This window comes from Myripristis murdjan, chromosome 19 (assembly GCF_902150065.1).
Source record: "Myripristis murdjan chromosome 19, fMyrMur1.1, whole genome shotgun sequence".
Taxonomy (NCBI): domain Eukaryota; kingdom Metazoa; phylum Chordata; class Actinopteri; order Holocentriformes; family Holocentridae; genus Myripristis; species Myripristis murdjan.
The window spans coordinates 24,003,205-24,021,374 of record NC_043998.1 but is presented as its reverse complement, the minus strand read 5'-3'; the positions used below and the strand labels follow the sequence as shown (position 1 = coordinate 24,021,374).

Sequence of the window (18,170 nt, the reverse complement as noted above, 5' to 3'; positions counted from 1 at the left end):
TTTTAAGTGTTGCCGCGGGTAACAAATTTGGTCCGCGGGTTGGGCTTGGGCAGACCTGTAGCATAACTGTGGCCTTGTTCAATACAGTTCTGTATGACAGGGACCGGGGCGAGGGATCTCAACATGTCTAAAAAGAAACTGGACAGCGCTGTAAATAGTTCAAGTTCATGGAGTTTTTTCCCGTTCTTTTTTTATGTTGGAGACAGCCAGCAGTTTAACAGGTGAGCTGAAATGATTTTCAATTGCCTTTGCCTGGGAAATTGCCTTTAATGTTTATGATGTTATTTTATAGATATTATAGTGCATTTTGCAATTATAGCAATGCTGTTGGACTTTAAAAGCAACATATATGGATTTTTATAGGCATATTTTGAGTTCTGGTATTGGGCTGATTTTTGGGCCCTTTTTATACCAGGTTGGGCGGGTTTTGGGCTGGTTTTGAGATGCTGTTTGGCTGCTTTTGTCTCACAGATCTGGCAACCCTGTATTACGCCAAAAAGGAACCATTTCTTTTTATTTTGAAGGTGTGAACCGGATGTCCCGTGGTGTATATGGGTCAGCTTGACGCTGGCGGAGCTGGGAATCGGGGGACTGTGCGTAAACGACGTGGGAGCTGCGGTTTCTCCCCCTTCACCGTGAGGAACAACACGGTAAAACAAAACAAATCCCTGTGTCGTATCTTACTGCCTGCCTGTTTGGTTGAGACTTTAGGAAATGAGGGCTAAACCGACCGGAGCCGCCGGCGGACGCGGGTCCATGTAGAAATGTCCTCGGCTGTTCCGGTCAGGCAGTCCGCGGCGCGCTGCCCCTCGCTGGGCTCCGGGGGGAGACCGCAGCGCCGCGACCAGCCAGGCGGGTTTCAGCCGGATATCAGCCCCGCTGCGTGTCGTTTCAGCTCAAAATCAAACAGAACTTGTGATTTATTCCCTATTTTCTGTCGTTGTCGCCTGTATTCGCCCCCCTGTTGCCGCTTCTTGGCCAAACTGGAAGTTGACATTTGAACGGGAGCCGCTGGAAAGTCGGACAGCGGCGCGTCTGCCTCCGCTTCGCTCAAGCAGCTCGCTTAGGCCCCAACTTTGAGCCAGTTTGAGCGACTTTCACGTCTTAAAACGGGTCCGTGTGCGGCTCAAACTGCCCCCGAACAAGTTGTCATGTTATATAATATAATGTGATGCATGTGCAGTGCTGTAATGTTTAGATACTGCAGCAGTTCTTGGCGGATCAGGAGTTGCGGATCCTGACTGGTGGCAAACATGCAGCAGTTTGCAAGTCTCTGTTTTTATGCTCGTGTTTCTCTCCTAATCCTTTAAAACCTTCAGCTTTACCCTTAAAATTGTAAGAAAAAAACATAAGACAATGACTATTAAATTTTCTGAAAATGACGCCCCTCCAAATTAAATAAAAAAGAAAAAAACCCACAGAAATATAAAACACAAGAAAATGATTATAAAATTGCTACAAAATCCCCTCCTCAAAAAACAACAACAAAAAAGAAAAATCTAAAAAAAAAATACAAGGAAGTCACTAGGCAATAATCAAAACAGTAGCGAAAAATTAATAGTAAATAAATAAAAACTGCTCCAAAATTTGCACACATAAAAATTATAAAAAGATTGTAAAACATCACCTTAAAATTAGTAAAAAAAAAAATTACAAAAAGCTATTACATATTTAAAATTAAATTATGAGAAATTTACCATAAATTGTCCTTTAAAAATATGAAAGAAAAAAATTTACACACAAAAAAAGGTAATTTTGTTCAAACCTGAAATTTCAAAATAAAGGCTTGAGTGTTTCAAAGGGTTAACAATACATTGTAAACCGTTTCAGTTGAGACTGAGTAGATGTTGTGGGAGAGGGGGGGTCTCCAATTGTCCCCCACTCATCCTGACACACACACACACACACACACACACACTCTGGTGGGACGTGGCAGCTCTTCGCCCCTTGGCTCACACATTCCTATAGCAGTCAGAGGGTTATGTCAGGACAAGTTGCCTTCCATCCACTTTGACTTTTTTGTCTTTAGGCAAACCGCAGCTCAGCTCGTCCATCTCTGCGGCGTCGCTGCATTCCTGAAGCTCGCATCATCAAGACGCATCAGGGCCGACGTTGCTCTTTACTTAAATATCACACACCTCGGACGCCACGCAGCTTCACAGACACACACACAGGCTGGAATACAGCCGACACGCAGGGCGACTTTCTTTGCATTCTTTCCTGCGCTTGTGCTGTCATGTTTGTGTTTTTGGGAGTGAAAAGTGTATTGCAGAGTTTCTCCAGACTGTGTGTGTCCTAAGATTTTTATCACCCTGCAGTTTGGTGGACAGTTTCGGTCTCCCATGATGAGCTAAAAAAAACTTCCAGCAAAAACGAAACAACAAAAAACTTCAAAAGCAATACAAAATGTGTTTGCAGCAAGTTTTCCTTCTCCTACTTTCCCAAAGCATAAAAATCACATGCAGAGACTGAATACTTGTACATTTTGTGCATGAAAATAAACCTTCAGTGTCAGTTTGGGCCATGAAAGCCCCGTGCAGTCTTTGAGGGTTGCAGGGTTTTCCAGGAAAGTCAGGATGAGTCATTGAAAAATACAAGTGTGGCTGCACACACCTTGTAAAAAGGCATTGTGGGAAACCAAAGAGTTTCCTGACTGAGGGAGAAATAGACGAAGATCAAGTTGAGGGAAAGCGGGTTCACGAAGAGTTCGCTGCAACGCGTCATCAGACTATAATGCCTGGAATGCATCGAGAATCATAGATTGATGATGTGTAGGAGTGTGTGCGGAGATTTTTCCCTGCATAAAATAGCACGTAGACTAGTTTACAGTCTGATGCAATCCTTGTAGAGTCAGTGGAGGGTTTGTGATCCAGTAAAAATGCTTTTACAATGTTTAACCATTTGAAATTCCAGCGATATTTATCCTCGTCTTATAACTTTCTTTTTTATTTGTTTTGCACAAGTAAAAACAGCAAACATGAAGAAAATAAGAAGTAAACTGCAGGGAGAGGCAGAAAGCTGAAGGGTTGGTGAGGCCTTTCACCTAAATTAAAAATATGAAATTATAAATGCAACATTACATTAGATGGGAAAGTGTAAGATTAAATGAAAGAAAAGTGCAAATATATTCTCAAATATCAAACGTTTTCTGTAGGAGTGATTAGGGAGGATGATAATTTTACCAGATGAGAATCAGAATTCCAGAGTTTGTTGTGTCTGAATCTTTAAAAAGTAAATTGACCTCTTGACCTCTTGGCACCCTGATGGAGGCTCGTGGAGCTGAAACGCGGCAGCCAGGTTTTTAAATCGCACTCATCGCCATGTCTTCTACACGGGATGTTTATTCAGAAGGGAGATAAACTTTAAAATTTTCCGTTAAGTTGATCTGTGCTGGTGTTGAGGGAGATGAAGAGCAGTTCGCTGTCTGGTTGAATAGAAGTTGATTTGTGAATTTGGTTTTTAAAAAAAAAAAGAAAAAAAAAAAAGTAGGACAAACAGTGGTCTGGTGAACTTCCAACTCTCAGACGCACTTTATAAACAGAGCTGCACGTCTGGAGACGGAGAATATGAGGATTTGCACGGAGCTGAGCGGGAGAAGGTCTCTCACCGTTTGGCAGAGACTTTGTTGTCGTCTCTGCTGTGAAATGTGTTGGAAGACAAACTGCCAGGCTCGCTTTGGCTCCGCACCACAGCGTGTCCTCTGGCAGCACTGCACCCCGCACAGAAACAACTCTCACCGCGCTGTTGTTGAGGTCGGCGTGTGTGTGTGTGTGTGTGTGTGTGTGTGTGTGTGTGTTTTGACGAGCTGTGGACGGGAGCTGCAGCTGCTCCGTCGCTCCTCTCTGCCAGATGTCTGCTGTCTGGGAAAACCACCTCTCCGCCGCCGCCGCCGCCTGGATGAAGATGTCGCGTCCTCGCTTCCACGGGTTGTTATCACGTCTTCAGCCTGGCAGTGTGTGTGTGTGTGTGTGTGTGTGTGTGTGTGTGTGTGTGTGTGTGTGTTTAATATGCATCAGGAACCTCAGCACAGCCTGTAGCCACCTGCACTTGGATGCATTAGCTGATGCATGACGTTCAGCACCTCAGCCTGATGTGTGTGTGTGTGTGTGTGTGTGTGTGTGTGTGTGTGTGTGTGTGTGTGTGTGTGTGTGGTGCGCCGAGTTCTCCAGCAGCCAGCAGGAGAAAAGTTACTGTTGAGGTTCAGGTGACATGGGCTTATGAAGGCTGATACTCAAACAGTAAGCTCTGCATGTAAACGATACAAAATATGACAAAAATAGAGAATTTACATACACAAACGTGCATTAAAAACAATCACACATACAGTACATGTGCAGTTCACATGTTCACAAGATATTAAGCTGCTTTACATGGAAACTGACATCAAACACTGAGCTGAGGTATTGTATTTCTTGCTTTGCCAAGTCTTACAGAATTTCTCAGTGGAACCCTGTAAAGTGAATCTGAGTTTTCCCGGTTTAAGGTTTTCCAGTTTCAGGTGGTTCTCCCAAGAGGATTTTAGAAAATCTCGGGCTGTGTCCACTTAGAAAGACGTGTAGTTGTGTGTTTTAGATGAAGGATCAGCAGAAAACACAGATTGGTGCTGGTGTTAGATCTGATAAAGTTGCAAAACTGTTGAAATCAGAGGAAATGCGTTTGAGGCTGATTAAGTTTATTGTGCAGTTTTCAAAAGAGGGAAACGTGCTGCTAAGATAAAGGTTTTTTTACTTTCATAATACCGTTATGAGTCCATAACTGAAAGGAGCTGTCTAGTAATGTGGCGTGGAAATGGTGGATACCTTTTTTTTTTTTTTTTAAGACTTGTGAATATTTTTGTCAGGATATAGCATCTTGAATTTGAGAATTTTCATGCAAAACAACAACCAAAAAAAAAGCAGTCAGTGTTCTGGCCCCATAATTGTATCCTCATCAGGGGTGTAAAAGCCTCTGAAACGTCATTTAGACCATCACGGGACTCAAAAACACCAATGAAATTATCAGTGCGCTTGCAGCTCACCTCATCTGTTCAACACCATGGAAACACTGCTGCCTTTTTAAATGAAGAATTACATTGCATAACCCACTAGTGAGCTGTTAAAATGAAGAAGCAAAGTGTGTAAAAGAAAAGAAAATGCGAAGTCTGCAGTTTAACACAAGTTGCAGTCCAATATTTTGTCGTGTGGCTGTAAAAAGCTTAATTTCTCCGCTCTTAGAGCCTAGTTTGAGTTGTAATTTCTGTGACTTTGGGGTCACATGCTGGGCAACTCGGTGTTTTCACTGTTTCCTGACACTCCAGCTCTAATTTGTCGTTTGTCTCCCTGCAGTTTACACTCCAGACGGTGCATAACGTAAAGATAAGATGGCTCGGAGCCGTGTGTGTTGGTGTGTGCTGATCCACGTCCTCCTCTGCTGCTCCGTCTCCTCGGCTCACAACGACTTCTTCACCTCCATCGGTGAGTAAATCCTCTCCGCTCCCATGTTTTTTTTTGTTGTTTTTTTTTCCCATTCAGTCCTCTGTGGGTTTGAACCTTGTGAGAAATGTGTAGAAAATACAAGCGTGTTGTTGCAGCGTTGTGGTGTGTAACTTCCCAGGGAGCCCCTTGTTTTGGAAGCACGCCGGTCTGATCTTTGCTCCTGATAGCGCCTCAGTGCCGAGGCGTCGCTCTCCTCCGTCACGTGTCCCGTGTTGTTCTGAGGCTGCGTTCACCACCAACATTTTTACAACACTTTAAAAATGCCTCATCTTCAGCTGTTTCTCACTGGTCTGAACACCACAGAAGAAGAGACAAGACAGGTCCTTCATGTTATAGGAAGGAGCCAAAACAGTCGATTCACTCATTTTGTCTTTTGTAATTTCTGGAAAGAATAAGAAGACCTCTGTGCCAAAACTTAATTATGTTGGACGTATTTATTTCCACGAATAAAAGTCCATGAGGCTTATTTGTAACATATTCTGTAGATCTTTATAAAAAAAAAAAAAAAAAGATTTTTTTATGTCTTCCGGGTGATGTGACGGCGCCTGCGGTGTCCGAGCGGCCGAGTTGGTGAAGGTTTTTGGTGCAAAACTGTCTCCTGTGTCACGTATGAGAGGGACGGATTTTCTATTGTGTATATAACATTTGGGCGTTTTGAATTTATATAAATGAACATAATTATTTGCACAGTGTCAACCTGAATGAACCAAATACAAAAATGCAGTTTGAAATACAATAAGAAATACAAAAACGGTGAAGCGCGAGATATAGATATCATGAGATGAAACTAGATATCGTCTGGGATTTCAGATATTTTACTGTTTTTTTTTTTTTTTTTTTTTAATGTTTATTTTTTATTTTATTATTTATTTTTGTTTTTTTATTTTATTTTTTATTGTTTTTTATTTTATTTATTTTTTATTGTTTTTTTTTATTTATTTATTTATTTTTAATTTGTTTCTAGCTGCTTGGTTCATTATATCCTTGTGTGTGAATTTCACCAGCACACATCCCTATGATATCATCACAATATTAGTGTCGAGGTATTCGGTCAAACGTATTGTGATGTTTGATTTTGTCCACGCTGCCCAGCTCCAGTTCAGTCTGGAGGAAGCCGAGCTGCTCTGGCTGGTTCAGGCGTCTGTGTTTTGCTGTTGGGAGCCTCCACAGTTCAGGTGACTCTGTTCTCACCTGGACGGACAAACGAACAAACCCGACCCAGGGAGGAAAAGACACCGCTCCAAACACACCTGCTGTGAAAGAGGCTCATTGATGCTGCACTGTAATGGTAACTGTAGCTCTGTGCGTGTGTGTGTGTGTGTGTGTGTGTGTGTGTGTGTGCGTGTGTGTTCCCAGGCCAGATGACAGACTTGCTGTTCACAGAGAAGGACCTGGTCACCTCCCTGAAGGACTACATCAAAGCGGAGGAGAGCAAGCTGGAGCAGATCAAGAAGTAAGACGGCTCTGCTGTGGAGCTCAGACGCTGTGCTTAAAAAAATCATACTGAGATTAATATTACAGATGTTCTGATAGGATTCACAATTTAAGCAGGACTGATCATTTTTGCATTTTAATTGTCACTGAAAAAGCTGTCCAGATGATGGTCCTTGCTGGCGTCTCTACCAAACAAACATCTGAACAGTGCAGTTTGTAAGGCGGAGCGTCTCTGTAGCACCGTAACTCTGCATTTACTGCAATGTTTTGTCACAGATTTTACTTTATTACATAAAAAAAAGTCGATTCTGCGACGCACTTGGCCATGTTACGATTGTTCAGCCCAATTTTCCACCCATAATGTCCAATACCCATGATGCATTTGTGCTAGAATTGCAGAACAAATGCAGGTTTAAAAGAAGTCAGCTCAAAAAAAAAAAAAAAAGATGTCTTATGATAATCGTTTCGCTGTTGTTTTCTTAACTGAAATTAGCAACAGACAAAAACTAAAATAATTTTCTTGTTAAGTTATATTAAGTGTCACAGTGTCAGAAAAATGGCAGTTCTGCAGTCAGCCCAGTAAAACCAGCATCAGACCGATGCTGGTTTTGTCTTGTAAAACCGACTCTGTGCCGTTTGTACCAGAGAGGAAAGGTTTGCTTTGTTCTCTGTTCAGGTTTCAAGTTCAGGTTTATTTAGAGATGTTCACCGTCGTTGCAGTTGCAAAGGGTTTTACAGGCCTACTGTTTATATTTAAAAAAAAAAAAAAAAAAAAAAAAGACCACCCCTGAAACGAACCCTCATGGCAGGGAGGAAGAAAACCTCAGATCAGAAGCCAAAAAAAAAAAGGGGAAAATGGAAGAAATGTTGGGAGGGATCACAGAAAGAGGAAGCTCTGAGTGCTGAGCGGGAAACTGCACTGTTGGATTTCTTGATCTGGTTCATTTCAGTTCACACTGTCCAGTTATAAGCAGTGTTGGGACCAATTACTCACAAAACTAATAAGTTACAATTACTAATTACTTCTGTAAAAAAGTAATTTTGATTACTACTTAATTACTGCTGCAGAAGAGTAATTCAATTACTGGGGAAAGTAATTTTTATGATGACTTTTTTCTTTTCTTAAATCCTCTTATTAATGCACATATTTTTGCTGTTGCAGTGTGGACATTGCTGTCAAATTTCATCTATCATTGTCTGTTGGCCACGTTACTTTGAAAAAGTAATACATTATAGTTTAAAGTAGTGACGTTAGTTAGTCAGGACGAGGAATTGAACCCGTGGCCTTCTGTTCGACAGGCGGCGAAACTACCCGCTCTCGTATTAGTAGAAAGTAACGGCAAGTAACGGCGCATTTTATTGTCAGTAACGGTAACGGCGTTACAACGGGGGAAACAGTCATTTCTTTGATTACTCGTTACTGATAAAAGTAACGCCGTTAGTAACGCCGTTACTTTGTAACGCCGTTACTCCCAACACTGGTTATAAGGAGTAAAAACTAAAACTAAAGTCACAGCGCATGAGGAGATCGCCTCTTGGAGATCTCTGGTGTGAGGGGCAGCCAAACTTCTGGTATCTGCATTTTGGTCATCATGATTGATGATTAGGAAATGTATTGCTCTGTTCTCTGAAAATCTGTTTCTCTGAACCTTGGGACAAACAGTCTGGTTCCTGGCCTGAGGTGTGTTTGGGCTGAGGGAGAGCGAGGAGGCCGGGCTTCAGGTTTCTTCAGCTCTCTTAAAGAAAAGGGTTTCTTTCACATGTGGCTGGATTTGTGGGACAGGGAGGGTCAGTGTGGTTCAGGAAGCTGAAACAGAAACCTGCCGTCACGTCCCCTCTCGGCTCAGACGGAGGACACGCTCCGCTCTGCAGCAGGGGAGTGGATGTGGCTGTTGGTCGTTACACAACCTGAACAAAAGAGTCCAGACCCAGTTCTGCTGCCTGTTTGCTGCCGTGTCGCCTTTCCTCAGGGTGTGGCTGTGTTTACTGTGCTGCTGGGTCACCTGAGCTAATACAGGCTGCTGTGTGTGTGTGTGTGTGTGTGTGTGTGTGTGTGTGTGTGTGTGTGTGGCTACGTGGACAGTCTGAATTTATTTATTTACTTTTTGCCTAAATGTGACAAATCTCTGTTGCTGTTTTTTTCCTGAGCAGAATGAACACAAAAACCTTATATTTTCAAATAAAATCTTTTCATACGTGGGCATTAATATTTGCTCTCGGATTTTATCTTATCTGTCTTTAAAGTCTCCATAAAACGACTTCACATGACCTCTACTTCCTGTACCAGTCAATATTCAGAGAAGATTAGAAAAAAGAGAAAGCAAGTGTAACTGAAAAGGAACAGAGATCTTTAAAAAAAAAAAAACAAGATTCAGAGCTAAACTGATGGAACGTTTCATTTCTGTGAAAGGAGTCAGTTTATGGAACGACCTGAGCAAAGAAACCAAAGAATCCAAGTTCAAAGTGACATTTAAAAGAACAATTAAAGGCAGTATGTTATATAATGAAATATGTTAGTTATGTTTGATTGTCATAATCGTTGTCATGAAAGGTGTAGTAGCCCGTATGTATATATATATTAAAAAAAAAATGGGAAAAAGAATGTGACTGTCTGTGTGGTGGCCCGCAGCTATTATATTTTATTATATTTTATTTTAATTTAATTTTGTTTATTTTGTTGTTGTTGTTTTAATTTAAGTGCTTTGCAAATTGATTTTTGGAGATAAAGGGGCAGATTAAATAAGATTATTCTTCTTTCTGCTCGCTTTCATTCAAGATTTGGGAATGTTGTGTTTATAGTGTATTGGTTTTTTTTGTTTTGTTTTTCAATGAATGAAATAAAATAAATAAATAAATAAAACAGAGGATGATAAATAGTGACATGATGCTTCACGAGTGGGTGTAAATTAAAATTTCAACAAATAAAGCCTTCAGATAAAACAGTCTCTCTCTCCCCAACTGAGATCCTGCACTCGTTAATAATCGGTCCCTGCGCCGTGTCCTGCCTCAGACTTCCTGTTGAATACAGCTAATTCAGAAAATAAATAAAATAAAATAAATAAAAGAGTCCATTTCATGCATAAATAATCTGAGCCGTGATCAGCTGTTTCAGTCAGAATCGTGATGCACCGTCAGGAAAATAGACTCTGTTACTCTTATCTCTGCTGATGTGTGTTGTTGCATGCTGACAAACCTGTGTGTGTGTGTGTGTGTGTGTGTGTGTGTGTGTGTGTGTGTGTGTGTGTGTGTCCAGGTGGGCTGAGAGGCTGGACGTCCTGTCGGTCACGGCCACTCAGGACCCCGAGGGCTTCCTGGGCCACCCGGTCAACGCCTTCAAGCTGATGAAGAGGCTCAACACAGAGTGGGGCGAACTGGAGAGCCTGGTGCTCACCGACATGTCCGACGGTACACACACACACACACACACACACACACACACACACAGGAAGCACAAACACACAGCCTTAAAAACCTGCACAGTTCAAGGTTGAAAAAACATGGATGCACAAAAACACAAAACACACACACACACACACACACATAGTACATACATGTGCCCAGAGACATGCCATGCGTTCATGTATGCCAACACACACACACACACACACACTTACACATGTGATGCTTACACATATATGCCTGCAGACACAAACATCATTAGTAACAAAACCTGCAAGTGCAGACAGGCTAATACAAACTGACAGGCTGCAGATACACACACACACACACACACACACACACACACACACACACACACACACACACACGTGAATCACAGCTAAGCCTGCTAGCATGTACACTGTCTATAGACTAATACAAACAGACAACTTTGCATGTCATTATGTCCAATCACAGAGCAGCTGAGCTGTTTCCATATGAGAGCACTGATGTGTGTGTGTGTGTGTGTGTGTGTGTGTGTGTGTCTGTGTCTCAGGCTTCATCTCCAACCTGACCATCCAGAGGCAGCACTTCCCCAACGACGACGACCAGACGGGGGCGGCCAAGGCCCTGATGAGGCTGCAGGACACGTACCAGCTGGACACCAAGGACATCTCCACCGGAGAGCTGCCAGGTGAGACGCTGTCCTGGGAAAAAACACTCCAGAGGGGGGGGGGACTGAGGACTGAGGGAGACGATGAGCTGGTTAGTCTAATCTTGGAGCTTTTCTAATTTGAATCTTGTGTGTGAGCGTCTCATGTTGGTTTGAAGTCAGGCTCCAGCTGCAGTCAAAACAACTCGGCGTTTACAGACACATCAACAGGCCCTCAATGCCAGATTTAAAAAAAAAAAAAAAAGCAATGTCCACATCAGCTCAGTGTTGTTACTGAGGATTTTTCTGGATTTTGGCCGTAGAAATAGAATAGGTAGAACCGGCATCGGCAAATGAGAGTTTTTCTGGGTGGTTGTGTTGCAGCTCGCAGCAAAAACAAAGTGGGAGCTGAAGGTTAACACCCAAACTTAATTAAAATCATCCACGTGTATTAAAGTTATTTAAAAAAAATATTGGAAGCTAATTAATAGGTTATTTGAATGAATGAATGAATGAAGGCTTTATTTTGAACATGAAAAGAAAAACACAATGCAAAACCAACACAATACAATAAAACTGATGGCATCACATGTCTAAAAAGGAGTAGAAAGAAGCTTGTGCTTATTTAAGTCCCACCCCTTCTCCACCACTCAGTAACCACTGTGTCAGTTTACTTCCATACAGTTTATCCAAATTGCATTTTTTTAAACCATATATCCATATACCCATAAACAAACATGTTATCATATCATCATTTGTGCATTTTTACCCATAGTAAAAATAAATAATGTGAATAAGCAAAACAAAATAAAAAACAGAGCAAAATAGACAAAAATAAATACATAAATAATCAGTGAGAACGCCTATTTCAGGCGTCAGTGTCGATATTCGCTAATTAAATGCCTTGAAAAATGAATCGTACCAGCAGCGTTGTTCGACTCCTCCCAAACCAACATGTTTTTAAAATCTGAACCAAAATCAAGAGCCACAAAGTTATTTTAAGAATTATTTTATTCATTTCCTTGTGAAAACAGAACATGTTTCCATTCGCCGTGCCTCAGTTCTCCCAACGTAAACAAAGATTTGAAATGTTTCATGTGGAAAACGGTCAAAAAAAAAAAAAAAAAAAAAAAAAGGTCACTTATCAGTCCTGGCCTTCAGAAACCCACTGAGCCACAGAGGATCTGACAAAGTGATGCTGAGGAGAGAAGGTAAAAAAAATGACTGTGTTAAACCTCAGGAACACCTCTCTCCCTCTCTCTCTCTCCCTCTCTCTCTCTCTCTCTCTCTCTCTCTCTCCCTCTCTCTCTCCCTCTCTCAGGCACGGCGGCGGCGGTGTCGTTCAGGAGCTCGCTGACGGTGGACGACTGTTACGACCTGGGCCGGGTGGCCTACTCGGAGGCGGACTACTACCACACGGAGCTGTGGATGGCCCAGGCGCTGCAGCAGCTGGACCAGGGCGAGGAGGCGGCCGCCGTGGACGCCGTCACCCTCCTGGACTACCTCAGCTACTCCATCTACCAGCAGGGGGAGCTGGAGAGAGCGCTGGCACACACCAAGAGGCTGCTCTCACTCGGTAGCACTCACACACACACACACACACACACACAGGAAACACATCCATGAGTCTGAGGTCTCACTCTTTGGTTAAATACAGTGGAAACAGTTAAATAGGTATAAAACTAAGACAATAAGCTCTTTGTGATGCTTTTCCTCTTCGCTGACTCCATGTTGCCGGCCTGTGTTTGATCAGATCCTGACCACCAGAGGGCCAACGGCAACCTCAAGTATTTTGAGTACCAGCTGTCCAAGCAGAAGAAGGCAGAGGGGGAGAAGACGCAGGACGGGGGGAGAGAGAGGAGGAGCACGTCCAAGGGCCGACCTGCAGATTATCTACCAGAGAGGAAGAAATACGAGCAGCTGTGTCGAGGAGAGGGCATCAAGATGGTGAGGAGACACACACACACACACACACACACACACACACACACACACCTCCGCGTCCTGTCCGCTTCACGTCACAGGCTCGTGTTGATTTTGGATTTATTTATATTCTCTCTTTGTTGTTTCTCTCTCCGTCTTCTCAGACTCCTCTCAGAGCGAGCCGCCTGTTCTGCCGTTACTACGACAACAACCGCCACCCGATGTTCGTGATCGGTCCGGTGAAGGAGGAGGACGAGTGGGACCGCCCACGCATCGTCCGCTACCACAGCATCGTGTCCGACAAGGAGATAGAGAAGGTGAAGGAGCTGGCCAAACCCCGAGTGAGTGCTCATGTTTTCCAGTTCAGCTGACACTGCATGCCGCACAAAGCTGCATCCGCTTGTTTCAAATCCAAACTGCAGACATAATATATAATATAATCACCGGAATTAATCTTAAACTGGTCCATCACTCAGTCTACTTTTTTAAGGGATTAACCTGCTCCACTGACACATGAACCAAATAGACTCATGTCATGTCACTAGAAAGAAAAAAAGCAAGTTGTTGCATCTTTAATACTAAATTGGGTTAATGTTAGGGAATTATTTAACCCTCCTGTTATGTTCAAATTTACAAACATCTTTTATGTTTGGGCTCAATTTGACCCCAGCAGTTTAAACCTCCACTAAATTATTATAACTAAAATTGTTCCCAAATTGTTACCTTTGTTGACGACCTAAATAGCCCTTTAAATAAAACATAACTCCCCCCACCCCCACTAGACTATGGAAAAATATGCAAATCACCATAAAATCTCACTGATTGACCTAAAATTGGAAAGAAATATTATTTTTTGGTTGAAAACATATCATGTGAATTTCATGTTTACCCGGTAGTACCCATTACATTAGGAAAAGTCATTAAATATGAAGCCAAAAAAAAAAAAAAAAAAAAAAAGATGTTAATCATTTATTTATTTAGAGACGTTAAACATGGAATGGGGTCAAATTGACCCCAAACAGAATAGGAGGTTTAACTCATCTTGAATTATATGCAGCTGCATCTGCTAGTTTGGAGTAAGAGAGTGTTCAAACTGATGAAACATTATACAGATGAGCTGCTAGGGTTGGGCATCGAGCATCGAGCATCGATTGGAAGCGGGACTAACATTCCAGTTCTCCCGGAATCGTTCAAATTTTAAACGTTCGATTCCTAATTTCGATGCCCAGTCCGCCGACTGGAACAAGAGGCCGCCGATCACCAACGAAAGAGAAGCCACTGGAAGAGGAACCGCAGAGCAGTGTGTAGTGTAGGTATGTAGCCATGGAAAGAGTGCGGCGGCACCTAAAAGTGTGGCTTCACTTTACCAAGACAAACGATACATCTGCTAAATGTATGACGAGAAATTCATAGTAAAGTTCATAAGTTTCAGGGTTTCTGCTACATGTAATTCATCGTGGCGCACCGCCACGGCAAAATAAAAGCCGCCACGCCTTCGGAATGATGATTTTTTTCTTCCAGATGTTAAAACAATTTTAAATGGATATATATACTCATATATAGGCTATGTAGCCTTTATTTGCGCAAATATACTTACTATAATCAGAGTTTGAAATGATAATTTAAATATCATGAAATGTTACATTACACCGCAATTAACTTTATTTTGAAAAATGAACACCGCAGTCATCACCCGCCTGTTTGATTCTACTGCTGAAGCCCTCCGCCACAGTTTCACAAAATCCTAGAGGAAACCCTGAATTTATAGATTTAAAATTCATGGAGAAAGAACTTTTTGACCCTGCCTCTTAAAAGAATCAGAATCAAGAATCGTTAGGAACCGGAATCGAAACGAGGAATTGAAATCGGAACCGGAATCGTTAAAATTCAAACGATGCCCACCCCTACGAGCTGCTCTTTCCAGCCAGCAGGCACTGTCCCTGTTTGTGAAGGAGTGGCAGGTGATGGGAATGTGTGTACTGAATTAAAAAAAAAAAAAAAAAAAAATCCATGATTTCTTTTCTGGACTTCATGTGCACACAGGCCATGTAATAAATAACAAGCCTTGGTGTCCAGGCGGGCTGCCACCCTGCCTTACAGCTGTTTTCCCACCAGCTGGCGTCAGAGCCTCAGCGGTGGCAGCAGGACCGAGAGCAGAGCAGATAAATTAAGGAAGGTCATGATCTGCTGTTGCATTCTGGGAAGGGCAGTGGGTCCTTGAGCTGGTCTAGCCGCCCCCCCGGTTCATTATCTGTTACTCAGTGTGGTTACTGACATTGAATCATTCGCCTCTGCTTGGTCATGTAGTTTACATTCCCTCTGAGGAGGAAACAAAATGCAAACTGTGCAGCTGAGATGGAAAAATGAGAGGCTGAGAAAAACCTTTTCACCTGAAAAGTCAAAGAGCAAAATTAAAACATAAAGTGACAAATGACATGAAAACATCAAAACTACCAGGAGAAAAATACTACAAAGCAACAAAATGCACAAATTAAAGGGAAATGAAATAATGTACAGCTTCATTTGATACCAACTCACGCCCAATAAGCTGTGTTGTGTTTTAATTTTTCCAAAATTTTGTCCGGCTCATTGCAGTTCAGCTTTTTCTTATTTCCCGACAAACAGACCCCGATATTTTCCTCATTTTCATTGTTTTCGGTTCCCCCATAATCCAAGTTTTATGTTTTTTTTGTAGCCTAATACTTGGAATCCCTATTTTTTTGTTTTAGTCAAAAGAAATGCAACACATCCTTAAATGTTTATAATAAATATCTGTAATAATTGTGAGGACTGCTTTTGTTTGAGAAAACCTGGTAAACACTTTGGGACACTTTAAACTAAACTTTTGATTGTAGCCTTTTGATAAAGGCAGACCTAAAAAAACTCCAACATTTCAACAGATGTGCACATCCAACATCTCTGCTACCTCAATACGATATTTGTAAGAGATTTACACGCAAGAGAACTTAAATAAACAGTCATTAGTGATTTGATGACCAAGCAGCCTGTCTAGTAAAGCAGAAATGTCAAAATAAAAGTAATAAAAAAGAAATTATAATCACAATATTACAATATCCAAAATATCATGAGAGCTGATTTCTATAATAAGTCTAGATTAAACGTTTAAATCTGGATTCTGTCTGCAAACGTGAACACATGGAGCTCCAGCTCTGCAGACAGTTGTAGGTACGGTGGCTTAGCAAGGCCAAAAAGCACCGAGACACGCACAGTGGCTCATCATGAGGAAAGAGCGTGTCTCGGTGCATCATGGGAGTCGGTGTGTGTCTCCCTGTAACTGTCGGCCGATTGGCTCCACAGCTGCGCCGCGCCACCATCTCCAACCCCGTCACTGGTGCGCTGGAGACGGCCCACTACCGCATCAGCAAGAGGTAAGACGCCGCCAGGCCTGTGGGGGGACGGGCGGGGTGGGGGGGGGGGCAGCGGGGCAGGAAGTGCACCCCCGTCCCCCTCTGCCTCCCCCCTGCAACCCCCCACCCCCCCACCCCGCTCTGCACCCAGCACCCTGTCCTCCCTTCTGATTCAGCCGACGTCCTGGCAAGAGCACAGACACACAGCTGGACGGCCGCACATTCATTCATATAGGAGCCAGGGGAGGGGGGGGTAATATTCTGGGAAAAACTTTAGCAAACAAGATTCAAGACACAAATTTCCTGCTGATTTGAGCCCAGAATCAGCAGATTGTTTTCTTCTGAATCGGCCCAAGTCACAGCAACGTCTCTTCAGAGTCCAGATGCTGAGGAGGAGATTGGGACTCTGGACTCAAACCAGCAGGATTTCCTTCTGACTGGATCCCACAGGAGGAGAACAACTAGTTTTCACTGTTTTTTCTTGTAAATTAGTGAATTTTATAAACTTAATTTATAATCAGATTTTCAATTTTTAATCTCAAGTTTTTTCTCTGAATATTTCCCCCCACTATCCTGGCTCTGTCATTTTTTTCTCCCTATAATGGCCCTAATACGCCGTCATACATAAGAGATGTAAGAGCTGTTAGGCTCAATACATTTTAACATCAGGGGATTTTTTTTTTTTTTTTTAAAAAGGAAATGTTCCCTCTCAGCCTCCACTTTGTGCTCTTGCCACGGATCGAGCCACTGCTTGTTTTCCACACGAGGGAGGAAAGGGAGTCAAAGGACCGAGTGTTTTGACTCTCCTCGTCTCTTTAACTTCATCCAGAGAGGCAGCAGGACGGCCCACCGGCTCAAACTGCTCTGTGTCGCTGCACAACTTTTTTTTTTTTTTTTAAACACATGTTAACATTTAGCTGATACTTTTAGCCCGACTGGCTTCAGGCCTGGGCCAACATTATGACAATAATAACCCCCTGGATCACTGTATGAAGTCACGGAGCCACAGCCAGAACAAAGCAGAACAACAACAGCAAGACAGCTGTTTAGTATCGGATCCGGTCATTTTGATGGCATCTGAAGAAGCGTTGGTCGTTTCATTTTAATATTTGTGACTGTGGGTGCAGGGTTTTTTGTTTTTTTTGGGGGCATTTCTGCTTTATGAGACGGCCACAGTGGAGGGAAACAGGAGAGGCGGTGCAGAGAGACATGCAGCAAACAGTCCAGGCATTATTCAGCCGGAAAAACACATGGAAATCTTAAATGCTGATAATAGTTAATAATTAGGGGTGAGCGGTTTGGTTTGTAGTGCAGTTTTCAGGTCATGATTTTGGTTTTGGTAAATGCTGATAATAGGTTGTTTTGCAGTCTTTGCGCTAAAAAGCCTTTTTGATGTAATTTAGCTTTTTGTTCCAGACTTCTTCTTGAACTTATTGAAGTAAGTTTGTTTGTTCATGTCCACAAAACCTTTTAGTTGAAGGTATTTTAGAGGAAAAGCTTAGAATGAAAAAAAAATCATTTTAATTGTGATATTTTGATGAGGTAATATCAGAATGTGAAATTTTGAATATTGCCCCCATGTGCAATGATCAGTGAGCCGGGTGGGTTCAGTGTCTTGCTCAAGGAAACACGGCCGGTACAGGAATCAAACCTGTCACCACTAAGCAGCCTGCTGCCTCTCTGACTGTAGCATGGTCAGACAACGTCTCTGTGTCAGCTAGTGACTCTCTCTCTCTCTCTCTCTCTCTCTCTCTCTCTCTCTCCCTCTCTCTCTCTCTCTCTCTCTCTCTCTCCCTCTCTCTCTCTCTCTGTAACTGTAATGTGAATGGTGGGCTAGCTAAGACGTGCCACGGTGCATGACCCTCAGACAGGCAAACTGACCACGGCCCATTACAGAGTCTCCAAGAGGTAAGAGCTCGGAGGCGGCGTCAATCCGCCCCC

General features: G+C 42.7%; 1 protein-coding gene across 2 annotated transcripts in view; it reads left to right on the top strand.

Annotated features, from left to right (window-relative positions):
* The first annotated feature begins 540 nt into the window (after window positions 1-540).
* Window positions 541-18,170, top strand: part of p4ha1a (prolyl 4-hydroxylase, alpha polypeptide I a) — a 28,218-nt gene continuing 10,588 nt past the window's right edge. The window contains exons 1-9 of one of the 2 annotated variants that reach the window (XM_030077666.1): window positions 541-650; window positions 5,325-5,453; window positions 6,831-6,927; window positions 10,162-10,313; window positions 10,843-10,980; window positions 12,260-12,514; window positions 12,692-12,885; window positions 13,026-13,202; window positions 18,067-18,137. In XM_030077666.1, coding sequence (XP_029933526.1) covers window positions 5,360-5,453; window positions 6,831-6,927; window positions 10,162-10,313; window positions 10,843-10,980; window positions 12,260-12,514; window positions 12,692-12,885; window positions 13,026-13,202; window positions 18,067-18,137 — 1,178 coding nt within the window. In that variant the 5' untranslated portion in view covers window positions 541-650; window positions 5,325-5,359. Of the gene's footprint in view, window positions 651-5,324; window positions 5,454-6,830; window positions 6,928-10,161; window positions 10,314-10,842; window positions 10,981-12,259; window positions 12,515-12,691; window positions 12,886-13,025; window positions 13,203-16,179; window positions 16,251-18,066; window positions 18,138-18,170 lie in introns of both variants that reach the window. The other variant, XM_030077665.1, reaches the window with a different exon arrangement.